The sequence below is a fragment of the Lemur catta genome, chromosome 7 (genome assembly GCF_020740605.2).
Source record: "Lemur catta isolate mLemCat1 chromosome 7, mLemCat1.pri, whole genome shotgun sequence".
Classification (NCBI taxonomy): domain Eukaryota; kingdom Metazoa; phylum Chordata; class Mammalia; order Primates; family Lemuridae; genus Lemur; species Lemur catta.
Window position 1 is genome coordinate 70,850,245 of NC_059134.1, and position 13,760 is coordinate 70,864,004.

The following is a 13,760-nucleotide window of genomic DNA, read 5'->3' on the forward strand; positions in this document are numbered from 1 at the left end:
AAATAAATGAGGCAGTATATCCTATAAGTTATATGCTCATAGACTAATACAAAGAGTGGGCAAAAATTTCATTCTGTCAACATTACAAAGAATAGAAGTTCAGGGATACACTATATATTTACCCTCTCATATGTAATCAAGTGTTAGAGGTAGGAATTTAGTGTTATGGTACAGAAGATCAGCAAATATACTGTTGCACACAAAAAAATCTCTGCAATGACATGTGTGATATTTTTTATATTGTACCTTTAATTTCTCCAAGAAGTTCACTGGTATTTAGTCTTTCCATTTTTTCCTTCCAATCTTTTGAAAGTAGTTTTTCCATGCAGGAGGAATCTATTAAAATACAAAAGTAAGTATTAAAAATGTATGTATATTACAAATTCAGAAGGCCAGTTGCACAAAGCTGTTTTTGTTGCTGCTATTTTAACCCTAGGATATAGAGAATTGCATTATTCTATTATAAAATACCACAACTAAGTTTATTTTTAACAGAAGATTATTTAAACTACTGTCCAGGGGAAAAAAGATAAATGCTCAATAACCTTATTTTAGTATTATAATTCTATTAATATTCAATCAGCATTTGTTCTTAGGCTAAAGGACAGAAAAGGGGGCTCTTTTCTATGAGTTTAACTCTAGATATTCCTTTTAACCTAGGTGATTTTTTTACAGTCCAAACAAAATTTATGTGCTATGCAAGGAACAATAACAGATCTTCAAGGGAGAAGCAACCAATGAGTCTGTAACCACTTAGTCCTTAAAAAAGAAATCCAACTTCTGTAAAATACCCATTTAGAACGAAATGAGAAGAAAATAAAGTTAGATGTTCTCTGTCCCCTAGCAATGAAAACTGCTAAAACTTGTATATAAAAAGTACATATTTTTATTAAATTATTTTATTAAATAATAAATGCCCATTTGATTATTTGCCCTACTACATTTCGAAATAACATACTAGATTATAGGGAGTGATTATACTTGTTTTTATAAAAATTCATAAAGGTTACAGAAATCCAAACTTCAGAATGTCTTAGTAATTACCAATTTTTTTCTCAGTGAATTATTTTTCTCTCTATGCAGATGGGTTTGCAACTAGAGCTACTGTTTACAACTATTTACTTGTACCTTTTAGACCTCAAATCTTAACAAATAGATCATGTTTCCAGAAGGGAATGCAGATTTAAATACTAAATCCTTAGTGCAAAACATACTCCCATTAAACTTTAACATTCCAAGTGTCAAAATTCTGATAACTTCCTTTTAAAATTATATTTAAAATGGTTACTCCAATTCCAAATGCCTTTTCTTTCTCATATCAGCATCTATCTCTTTAGCATTTTCCCTTTCATTTTTTTTCTCCAGCTTCTAAATCCTCCTTGAATTTTTCAGAATGACAGTAAGGTCAAGATGGATCTAAAGGGCTTTAGAAGCTAGATAAGCTGCAGAAAAAGACAGTGAGCCCTATTTAAGAGATGAGAAGACCAATGCATGGTTAGAAAGTATTGGTGAAAAACAATTAACATTTACCCATGACACAATCAATCAATCAAGGAATGGATGGAATCCAGATCAGTGTGTCATGAAACCTTTGGCTGATAAAGAACAACCATACTAGCTAGCTATCACAGAAGCCAAAGTTCTTTCTAAAAAGAAGTCAGCTTTATTTTATTAGGTGAAAACTCACTGCCCTTCCCTTATTTTCCCCTCCTCGTTTCCTTTCTTCTTGGCTTCCTTCTTTCTTCTATGCTTTCCTATTATTTTCTTAGGCTTCAACAAGTGATCTACTACTGTGCTTCAAAAATTGAATACTGAGTGACCTTCCAATGGGGTCTGCATGCATATGCAAATGTTCAGGTTGCAACTAATTGCCAAAATAATATATTTTGTTTGCTACCTATTTTGTTTTTATACTAAAGTCATAAAAAAGATAATACTAAGTTTAAAACCTAAGCAGTAAATCTTCAAAGCCATGCTTCTCAGAGATTACTTTTTCTCAAATCAGGTTTGAATTTCTGAGAGAGATTGATGTAACATTAGATTATAGATAAGAATAACCAACAAGTCTTGAACTTCATACCCTACATAATTTTGTCACATTTTTATCCCTTTCATATATGTTATATCATTGCGCTAAACTGACAATAATTGATATAAATGTAAAAACATAACTGGTTTGATTAAAATTTGGGTTGAAAGCAAATATTGTAGCAGTCAAAGACAAAAGCCCAACTTATTTGTAATGATCACAAATTCAGAGCCCATCCATATACTATGATTAAATAAACACTAGATGTAAAACAGGCTAGAATACATCTCTCATTTCTACAAATAGTCCTGAAATCTTTTAGTGCTCCAAGAAAAAAATGCTGCAACTTCATGGGAGAAAATAGAACTATATAGAAAACAGGAACACATACTTCAAACATAAATCAAAATATGTGAACACAGCTTTACATACAAGCTACTCATTAATAAAATGGTTAATAACTTTAAAGCATTTCACATTCCTATTACAAATTAATCCTCACTGTAATGCTGACTTAATCTAGCTATATGAGTTCCTGTTTCAACAGAAGAAACTGAGGGAAAAAATAAAGCAGCCTTTCCATGTCTACATTTACAGTCATGAAAATATTTAATAACAATCACTGATTGCCTTTATCTACAGGACAATAAGTGACTACATAGTACCTTATCAACGTTTAATCTCAATACTACGAGATTCCAGGAAGACTCAAAACTCTTTAAAGTCTCTTTAAAAATTCTCTGACTTGTTTCCTAATTACCTAACTGCCAAACCTCTAAGGGCATGCCACAGTTGGTGCTAAGAGCTCTGTATGTTATAATGTACAGCAAGTAAGATGAGTGAAAGAAGACCAGAAGAAGTAGATTGTTACCAAGTACTGCACAGGCAGAGGACACTACTGCCACCACTGAAAGGTTTCTAATTTGAAATGAGGACATATGTAATAGATACAAAGTTACAAATGAAAATTTATATTTTCAAATTTCTCACTCAAAAAGATATCCAGGTAAGGATACAAGTTAAAAGTAAGAATTCACTGCTTCTACCCCCCACCCCCCACCACATCCTTCAACTACATTAATAGGAAAGTAGTTTTACACAGGTAATTGATCAGATCAGACTTTGTCCCATTTGGATCCAGCACAAATGCAAAAAACAAACAGGTAAAAATAAAGAAGGCCAGTTTTCACTACGTACATGGGGAGAGTAAGAACATACTGAGTGGCTTTAACATAGTGGTCATGTAGCACTCCAAATGGAAAAAAAAAGTACTGAACTTCCCCAAGATACTCTTGGGATTATTTTACACACATAAATATGTTTACATAATTAATTTGAAAACAATAGTTTCAATGGTACCACCAGCCTGGAAATAATGAAACAATATGCAGTAAATTTTGTTATTTGAGTTTGACTATTCAAAGTTTAGTGTCTTTGAACTGTCTTCAGCTGAAAAATAGGAAAGGAGCTACATGCCTTTTGAAAATTGAGATAAAGAATAACAATGTTATAGCAAAAAAATAGTCACCATAATATGTAAATATTTTTAAATGAATGTAAACCATAATGCTAACATATTAAAGTGGAAAATGCCAAAATTAATTCCTGTTACTTTGAAAGAATTTGTTTCCATTAGCCAATACTTATTCAATGAACTAAAGGACTTTATCTTGTCTAATTTTTATAAATAACAGCAATTAAAACATGACTATCAAAAATCAATAGCTAGACTTCAGTTCTCATCTATATTTTAAGCAAGGATGTAAAGGTTTTGATGTGTTATAAATTATCAGTTGCATGATAATTAAACCAGTAGTTTCTGGGTTTTTTCTTTTCCTTTGCAAATTTAAGTTTTTTTCTTTCAAGAAACTTCTAAGCGAAAAAAGAAAGATACAATTCAGAACTATTTTATTTTTTAATTACCCTGCATAATGGATTGCAAAGCAATGTTTCTGCATCATAAGTACCTAGGTTTCAGGCCACGTAAGTCAAGAATGCTTTATAGAGGCTTAGCAATGTTTTTGCCTACTAATAATTAATTTCTTGATGTAAGAGAAATGCAAAGTAAGATTATATGAGATATCTATTTCCTAATCTGTATGATGATATTTTAGGAACAATATTAATTAATCCTAGTTAGACAAAGCTGCAGCAGTATTAATACCTATTCTGTTCAAAATAAAAGTATTTCAAATGGATCAGAGACAGTAAATAAGTCATCATTAAAATTAAAGCATGAGGAAGAGGAAAAGATAATGGAAAAAAGCTTTATTGTACTTTAAAACAATTTACCTATAAGTAAACACTAATTCTGTTTACTTCAAAGTGATATTTAAATTTAGAAATGCTAAAATATGAGAAATGTGACATAAAAATATCTTTAAAATATTTTAGTGCAGAAAAACAATGACTGCTGCCTCTGTATGCAGATTTCCTATTGCTGTATTAAACCTTTTATGAAAATAGTAAAGCAATTCCTTTTATTTTTACCATAGGAATCATAAGTTTCAAATACAATAATTTTTCTATGTATCCAAGAATAATGATAATTTATCAAAAGTATCCATGACTTGGATTACAACTAAATTCAACAATATATATTTATACCCCCACTAATTATTCATCCCACATTTTTCATTAGGAAACAGAGATGCACATGCCAGTTACTGTACATTTTTCCACAGTGGCAAGTGCTCCACAATACAGTGGGATAAAATTGGAGCTTGGAGAGCTTGAAGAGCACTCTTAAATTTTAATTAAAACCCTCCAAGCTCACTAAAAATAATTAGACACTAAAATGTGCCAGTTTTATTTTGAAGTCACTATAACGTACAAAGCACACTCTCTGACGACTGTTCATGCTCTTCTTTTCTCTCTCTCCCCCTTTCTCTCCACTCTTTCCCTCTCCCTCTCTCTGTCTCTTTCCAATGAAACAACTGATTTTCCAAATAAGAACAAGGGGGTATAAATAGAGGCTTTTTTCAGTCCTGCTCTTCATGCTGGGAGGCTGACAGAAAAGACAGCAGAGTGGGTTTTTCAGACTGCACCAAATAAACCTAGAATAACTTCCCTAACCAAGAGTGCGAATCACTAACTAGATAAAATTCAGTCTGCAAGTAACACCATGAGTTATATCACTGATCTTTTTTGATCCAAAAGCCAAACCTTTAACCTCTTAAATGTTTTTGCTATCTTAAAGTATCTCATACAATGCTATATTCCATCCTATTTTTAGCCAAGCAGCAAGAGAAAGCATGCCTTTCCCATACAGCAGGGCAATGATATAAACATCAACACAGATGCTCTGCCAGGAAGAGCTGGACTTCTCAAGCACTTGATCATTAAGGAATGCACCAACTGTTTTGGATAATCTCGTGCCAGCTCCCCTTTTGCTCCACACTCCCCTCTGGGAGTGGCCAATCTTGTCCTGGTCCTAATTTTTCATTTTACTCCTCCATAACCCCCCCATCCCCAAAAAGATGAGAAATGGCATTTATGCCTAGCAATGAAAAAGCAGGCTCACTTCCCCAAACAGACCAAAACTTTAAAACAATTAACCCTCCCCTCTTCTTTCAGATAAATTACTAAGTATAAAATGCAATCTGTTTCCTTTGTTTACTCAATATGAACAATTTGTAAATGACTCAAGGATAAAATTCAGAAAATGTGGTGCTAAATTAGAACCATTATAAACATGCTAATGACTCAATGCTGGAGTAAAACATGCATGATCGGTGTGAAAAAATAGATTTAGTTCCTGTGAAATTCTGTTGTGCTGCTTTAAAACGATTTGGTCATTAAATCAGATATATTCCTTCCAGGAAAAATGTTAATTCCACAACCATTTTACTAGATAATATACTGTGAGTGTGTGTGTGTGTGTGTGTGCGTGTGCGTGTGCGCATGTGTGTGTGTGTGTGTGTGTGTGTGTGTGTGGCAATGGAAATGTCATTAGAACTGTTAGATGCAAGATTTTGGCATGTTCATAAGGGAAAAAATGCCCCACATTTGAAATCTGCCAGAAATATACTTACAGACAGCGCCATATTTGGTACAATATTCTTTCTCTACACTATTTTTATCTACCAAAGTCTTTGATAATTTTTCATAGGCATTCCTTAAAACTGGTACTTAACATACATTCATGGAAGTCATACTGTTCTATATGTGCAGGTGAGAGGTATCTCTTTCATCTGCTTTCCAAGGCTGCCTAGCACCTAAAACAGGGATCATTCAAAACCAAATTCCTCTCACATTTCCTTCAAAGTACAACTGTTACCAATGCCAGTATATAAAAGAAAAAGAGGGAAACATACAGCAGGTGATTCAGAAACTCACAGTCTACTGCTACAGCTAGACTGTGAGTTAGAAGAGACTTCAATGATCATTAAGACCAACACCCTCATTTCAGAAATAAGGAAACAGAGGCAAGATAAGGAAGTCACCTGCCTTGCCAAGGTCAAAAGTTGGTGACAGATCCCTGACTTCAGTTCAGTGCTTGTTTAACTGACATGACCATTTAAATCATTATTTGAATGTGGGTTTTATATTCTCTACAATGTAGCATATAATAGTGGAAAATGAATAATTTTGTACATATTATTAATTGCTTCAGATATGGAGTGAAATATTCATTCTTGGGAGAGGGGTGCTAAAAATTCATGATACTTCAATGAAAGACAACATCTCCCATACACACTCAATTATACTGGTCTTCCTGATCCTCCATATTTCTTTTTCCATACTGCTTTACTTTGTTTGAATTAAAAGCTTTTCTTTTGTGAATATCATCCACTAAGGAATCAGCAAGATGTTTAAAAATACTGTTGAATTCAAAAGGTAATTCCTTCTAAAATGAGTCTAATTTTCATCTATAGGAAGTACATGTGCAGCTTGAAGCCTTGGTTTTCCACTGTAGCTCATTGTCTATGAGGCCTTCAAATATGCTACAATTTTAATGGAATAAAAATGTCCCATTGGAAACTATTCCTGTCCATATTGCTAAAATATAACTCATCATTACACTTTTTCTAAACCTTATTTTCTGATACTGCTATTTGGTTTCTATAACTGTTTGTTTTATTTTTACTTTTTTATTTATTATATTATTTTTAATTTTATTTATTTATTTATTTTTTATTTTTTTTTTTTTTTTTGAGACAGAGTCTCGCTGTGTTGCCTGGGCTAGAGTGAGTGCCGTGGCATCAGCCTAGCTCACAGCAACCTCAAACTCCTGGGCTTAAGCGATCCTACTGCCTCAGCCTCCCGAGTAGCTGGGACTACAGGCATGTGCCACCATGCCCAGCTAATTTTTTCTATATATACATTTTAGTTGGCCAGATAATTTCTTTCTATTTTTAGTAGAGACGGGGTCTCGCTCTTGCTCAGGCTAGTCTACTCCTGACCTCGAGCAATCCACCTGCCTCGGCCTCCCAGAGTGCTAGGATTACAGGCATGAGCCACGGCGCCCGGCTATTTATTTTTTTAGAGATGGTTTCCCACTATGTTGCCCAGGCTGATCTTGAAGTCCTAACTAAGCTTAAGTGATCCTCCTGCCTCAACCTTCCAAGCAGCTGGGGCTACAGGTGGATGCCACCACACCCAGCTATTTTTACTCTTTGAAATACATATTTAACTGCTTTTTAAAAAGTATATCGAATTGTAGAAACAATTTTTTGTGTGTCCAGTGTGTCATGCACTCTTTCTTTTGGTTTCTTTGGGAAAGTAGTTCTGAATTCCACTACCGTCTTGATGGAGTAGTCAATCACCGTTCTCTATCGCCTGCGTTCTACTGCAGAATTTGACCCAGTCAGAATTCTCTGCTGGAACTATCTGGAGAGCTCTCTCATGTTCAGGTTGAATTGGACTTAGAATTGTCATTATCACTCTACCTGGCACACAGATAGAGCTTACATACAATAAAAGCGAATACAGCCAAAAATACAAAGAGAAGTAGAAAGGAACTGCAGATAGAGAAAAAAATCTTTATATTATGTAAAGATACATGCTAGCACACTTACATGCAAAATTAGCTAAAGCCAAATTCTATTCCTGAGCTTTTTTGGTAAGGTAAGCCAATATATTCCTATTAATTTGAGTTGAGTTTCCACAAATTACAACTTAAAAAAATTTAAATAATATGAAAAACATAACCAAATGTGTCGTACACACATCAATGTCTTATGTTCTAAATTTTAACCATCTGGAAACCACCAAAGCATTAACTTGTACTACCATATTAAAACATTTATTATGTATATAGGCTGGGTGAAGTGGCTCATGCCTGTAATCCCAGTACTTTCGAAGGCTGAGGAGGGAGGATCGCTTGAGGCCAGGAGTTTGAGACCAGCCTGAGCAACATAGGGAGGCCCTATCTCTTCAAAAAATAATTAAATAAAACATTTACTATGCATACAGTCAAGAGCTGCATAACGACAGACTGCATAAATGACAGTGGCCTCTTAAGATTATATTTTCACTATACTTTTTCTATGTTTAGATACACACATATTTACCATTGTGTTACAATTGCCTACAGTCTTCACTACACTAACATGCTGCACAGCTTTGTAGCCTAGGAGCAATAGGCTATACCGTATAGCCTAGGTATGTAGTAGACTATACCATTTAGGTTTGTGTAAGTGCATTCAATGATGTTTGCACAACAAAATCATTTAACAACCCATTTCTCTGAAGGTAGCCTCATTGTTAAACCACAAGTGACTGTATCTTGAAATAAACCTCTAGCTTTATCAAAAGATATGCAAAGACTTGAAGGTAAACTGTTAAAGCATTGCTACTTACAATTATTTATCTACATTAATTAGGGTTTTTTGAACATGATGCAAACAAAAGAAAATACAGCAGAAATAAAGTGAAAGCTGAGGCTCATTTTAAAAAATTCCACCTTATATCAACAACCCCCAATTTCAAAGTTTTGTGTTCAAAAAAGCTTCATTGTTCTGGTTAATTGACTTTATATTTAATGCTATAAAATTAATTATAAAATAAATTTTTACCGATAAAATATCCCTTTTTATCTGTTTTACTTACATATTGACAATCCACAAAAGATCTATTTAAAAGAAGGCTACATTCCTCAATTGGGTTTTAAGGACCCTCCATAGTCTCTCACTAGTGATTAATTTCCTATCACTCCACCTACATAAAACTCTTCATTCTATTCAAATGAGTACACCAAGCATGTCTCACTCCCCTGTACATACCTGTGCTTTTTCACTTCTATCCCTTTGATCACAACATCCTCCCAACCTGAATGTCTCCCCATTTCTTGACATTTATGAAAAACCCTCCTATTCTACAGTGCCTACATCAAATACCACCTCCTCAATTAGCCTTGATTCATCACTTCAAACAAATTCTCACCCCCTGAAAAGCAAAATAATTAACATTTGTTGAACACATATTATTAATATCTGTTAGGCATTGTACTTTTTATATTCTTTTCATCTATCAACTCATTTAACCGAATTTCGTAACTCTTTTCTACATCTACCTCTACTACTATTTATCAATGTTCACCACCATATAATTATCCAGTTTTCATACCACATTACCCTAACTAAATATTAAGTTCCTTGATGGTCAGGGAATGTTTCTGATACCACTTTGTTTCTTCCATATTGCTTCACCCAGAGCTCTGCACATACTAAGTGTTACAACAAACTCACTGATATACTGAAAGAGATCACATTTATTGCATGTCAAGCATCAAAAAAACTAGTTTTTAAATTAACTAATTTGAGGCTGAACACTGTGGCTCATGCCAATAATCCCAGTGCTTTGAGAGGCCAACGCAAGAGGATCCCCTTGAGCCCAGGAGTTCTAAGCTGCAGTAGGCTGTGATTGTACCATTGCATTCCAGCCTGGGTGACAGAGTGAGACACTGTCTCTAAAAAAAAAAAAAATAAAACTGTGTTTAACTATATTGAGGCATAATTTGTATATAATAAAAAAACACCCATTTTAAATGTAAATTGAACAACTTTTGTCAAATTATATATTCATGTAGCTGCCAAAGAACATTTTCAAAAAGTTTCTCATGCTCACTTTTTAATCACCTATACTCCTGGACTCATGCAACCATTGGTTTAAAATAGGTCTGCCTATTCTTGAATTTCATAAAAATGAAAGTATGCAATATGTATTTTTTGGATATGGATTCATTCACTCGGAATAAAGTTTTTGAGATTCATTCATGTTGCAGCATATAATAGTTGTCTGATCCTTTTTATTAATGGGAAGATTTTCAAAATTGTATGAATATACCACAATTTGTATATCCTTTCATCTGTTTATAGACGTACGGGTTGTTTCCAGTTTGGGGCTATTAGAAATAAAACTAATATGCTAATTCATTCACAAGTCTTTTTATGCATATGTACCTATTTTTTCCCTTTAAAACTAGAATTGCAGCCAGGTGCAGTGGTTCATGCCTGTAATCCCAGCACTTTGGGAGGCCTGGGTAGGAGGATGGCTTGTGGGGCAGGAATTCAACATCAGCCTGGGCCACTACTGAGACTGTGTCTCTACAAAAAAAAAAAAAAAAATTAGCCCCTGTAGTCCTGGCTACTCAGGAAGCTGAGGCAGGAGGATCGCTTGAGTCCAGGAGTTGGAAGCTACAGTGAGCTATGATATATGATAGTGCCACTGCAGTCCAGTCTGGACAACAGAATGAGGTCTTGTCTCCAAAAAAAAAAAAAAAAATTGAATTTCCTTTAAAAGTTGGGTAGTTATATGCCTGGCTTTATAAGAAACTGCCACAAAGTTTTCCAAAGTGTTTGCACCATTTCATACTTCCATATACTTCCACCAACAATGTATGAGAGTTCTTGTTGCTTCATATCCTTACCAATATGTCTTAGTGTTAGAATGGTTATCTCAGTGTAGATTTATTAATAACTTACATTTCCTTAATGATTAAGATATTCAGCATATTTTCAAATGCTTATTTATTATTTATACATCTTCTGTGAAATGTTGTTCAAATATTTTTCCCACTTTTATATTGGGTTGTTTGCCCTTTTCTTCATGAGCTTTAAGATGTCTTCATATGTTTATATATTTTTGTGTGTTATATATTTACATAATGTATTATATAGTTATGCTATTTTCTGTATTTACACTTATATATTATCTATTATATACATATATCTAAGAGTTATTTATATATGACAAGTCTTTTGTCAGATATCTTTATTGTATAAATATACAAGGTGCCCCAAAAGTCACCATACATAGGGAAAATGGGAAATTATAACTAAATGTACCTTTATTTACAAAATATTCAATACAAAATTTCCCATTTTCCTCATGTATGGCAACTTTTGGGACACCCTGTATTTGCCTAGTCTACAATGTGCCTTTTTATTTTCACAAGGTGTCTTTTGAGGAGTTACAGTTTTTATTTTGATGTTATCCAATTATCAATTTTTTCTTTATGATTATTTTTTTCTGCGTCCTCTCTATAAAATCTTTATTTATACTAAGATCACAAAGATTTTCTCCTAGGTTTTCTTCTAGAAGCTTTATAGTTTTAGTTTTATATTTAGTTTTATATTTAAGTCAACAACCCATTTTGAATTATTTTGTGCATATGCTATGAGGTAAAGGATAAAAGTTAATTTTCTTTCATATAAACATCTAGTTGTTCAAACCTCTTTCCCCATTGAGTTATCTTGGCTTCATTGCTGAAAATCAAATGACTATACGTGTGTGTATGTGCATGTGTGCCAATTTCTAGATTCCCTGGTCTGTTCTAGTGATCAATTCATTATACTTCCACAAATACCAAACTGTTTTGATTGCTGTAGCTTTATAGTAAATCTTGAAATCACACAGAATAAGACATTTTTTTTTTCTATTTCAAATTTGTTTTGGCTATGCTAGGTCCTTTGCACTTCCAGATAAATTTTAGAATTGATTTGCCTGCCAAAAAAAAAAGTACTTTCTGGAATTTTGATTGGATTTGCCTTGAATTTATAGGTTGATTTTAAACCTTTATTATTGTTAAACATTAGCATTTAAAGCTATATAATTCCCTCTAAGTACTACTTTAGCTGAATCCCACACATTTTGTTAGACTGGATTTTCATTATTATTTAGTTCAAAATATTTTATAATTTTCCTTGTTCTTTCTTTAGTAAACTTTTTTAGAAGTATATGGTTTAATTTCCAAATATTTGGAATTTAAAAAACTTTCCTTTTCTTATTAATCTGTAATTTGATTCCAGGTCAAAGAATATACTTTTTATAATTTGAATCCTTCTATGTTTATTGAGACTTGTTTTATAGCCCAGCATATGCTTTACTTTGGGATGTTCCTTATTCACTGCATAAGAATAATTACTCAGAAGGTTTTGAGGGTAGTGCTCTATCAGTGTCAATCAGATCAAGTTAATTGATAGTTTTGTTCAGGTTTTCCACATTCTTATGGATTTTCTGTCTACTTGTTTTATCAAATTCTAAAAAGGAGTGTTAAAATCTCCAACAATAATTAGACTGTGAATGTCATTTTTCATTTAGTTCTGTCAACCTTTTCTTTCATATATTTAGAACTTCTACTATTAGATATATAGACATTTAGAAATGTTATGTCTTCTTGATAAATTGACTCTTTAATCATTATGAAATGTCTTTATGTTTGATAATATTCCTTCTTCTGGAGTCCACTTTTATAATAAAATAGCCATTTCAGCTTTATTATCATTACATGGTGTATCTTCACCAATGATTTTACTTTTAATATATCTATATTTTTATATCTACTGTGTTTCTTGTAGTCAGCATATTGGTTTTATAAATCCAATCTGATAATCTTTGCTTTTTAAAATTTAGTATAATTAGTCCACTTACATTTAATATAATCGTTAATAGAGTTTAAGTAACCTATCTTGGTATGTTTTTCTATATTCTTTTCTGTCCTTTGCTCCTTATTCCCTTTTTTCTTGCCTGTTTTTTAATTAATTTAAATTTATTTTAGAATTACATTTATATTCTCTATTGTTTACTAGATATACCTCTTTATTTCATTATTTAAGTGATTGATGCAAGGTTTACAATATACATCTTTAACATATAACATTCTACCTTCACGTAATATACTATTTAAAATATAATGGAAGAAACTTAAAAATACCCATAGTTTGTATTATTGTTGTCATGCATTTTACTTCTAACATGTTTTAAATCTCAAAATATATTTTTATGCTATGGAGTCAGTTATATTTTAAGCAAATTAATTATTATAAATATGAATGTCTTTTATGTTTGCACTCAGCTTTACCACTTACAGTATGCTACATTCATTTCTTTTTAAAATCTGAGTTTCCATCTAGTATTATTTTCTTCAGCCAGAAATCTGTTTTTCATTTCTTATAGTTAAGATCTTCTGGCAACAAATTCTCTGAACTTTTGCTTATCTAAAATGTCTGTATTAACCTTCAGACTTAAAGAATATTTTTGCTAATTACAGATTTTTAGGTTGAAATATTTTTCTTTTTTTAGGACTTCAAAATATGTCATTATAATAACTTTTGAGTTGGACTATTTCTGATGTGAGGATCATTTCTATCTTTGTTCCACTGTAAATAATGTATCTTTAACTACTTTTAAGACTCTCTTTCATTAGTTTTCAGCAATTTGATTTTGATATGCTTTGGTATAAACTTTTCTTTGTGTTTATACTTCTTGAACCTGGAGGTTTATATTT

General features: G+C 32.6%; 1 protein-coding gene across 1 annotated transcript in view; it reads right to left on the reverse strand.

The window, feature by feature from the left end:
* SOX6 (SRY-box transcription factor 6) overlaps positions 1–13,760 on the reverse strand; it is a 383,942-nt gene that overhangs the window by 263,105 nt on the left and 107,077 nt on the right. The window contains exon 4 of the mRNA XM_045557593.1: positions 247–336. Coding sequence (XP_045413549.1) covers positions 247–336 — 90 coding nt within the window. The remainder of the gene's footprint in view (positions 1–246; positions 337–13,760) is intronic.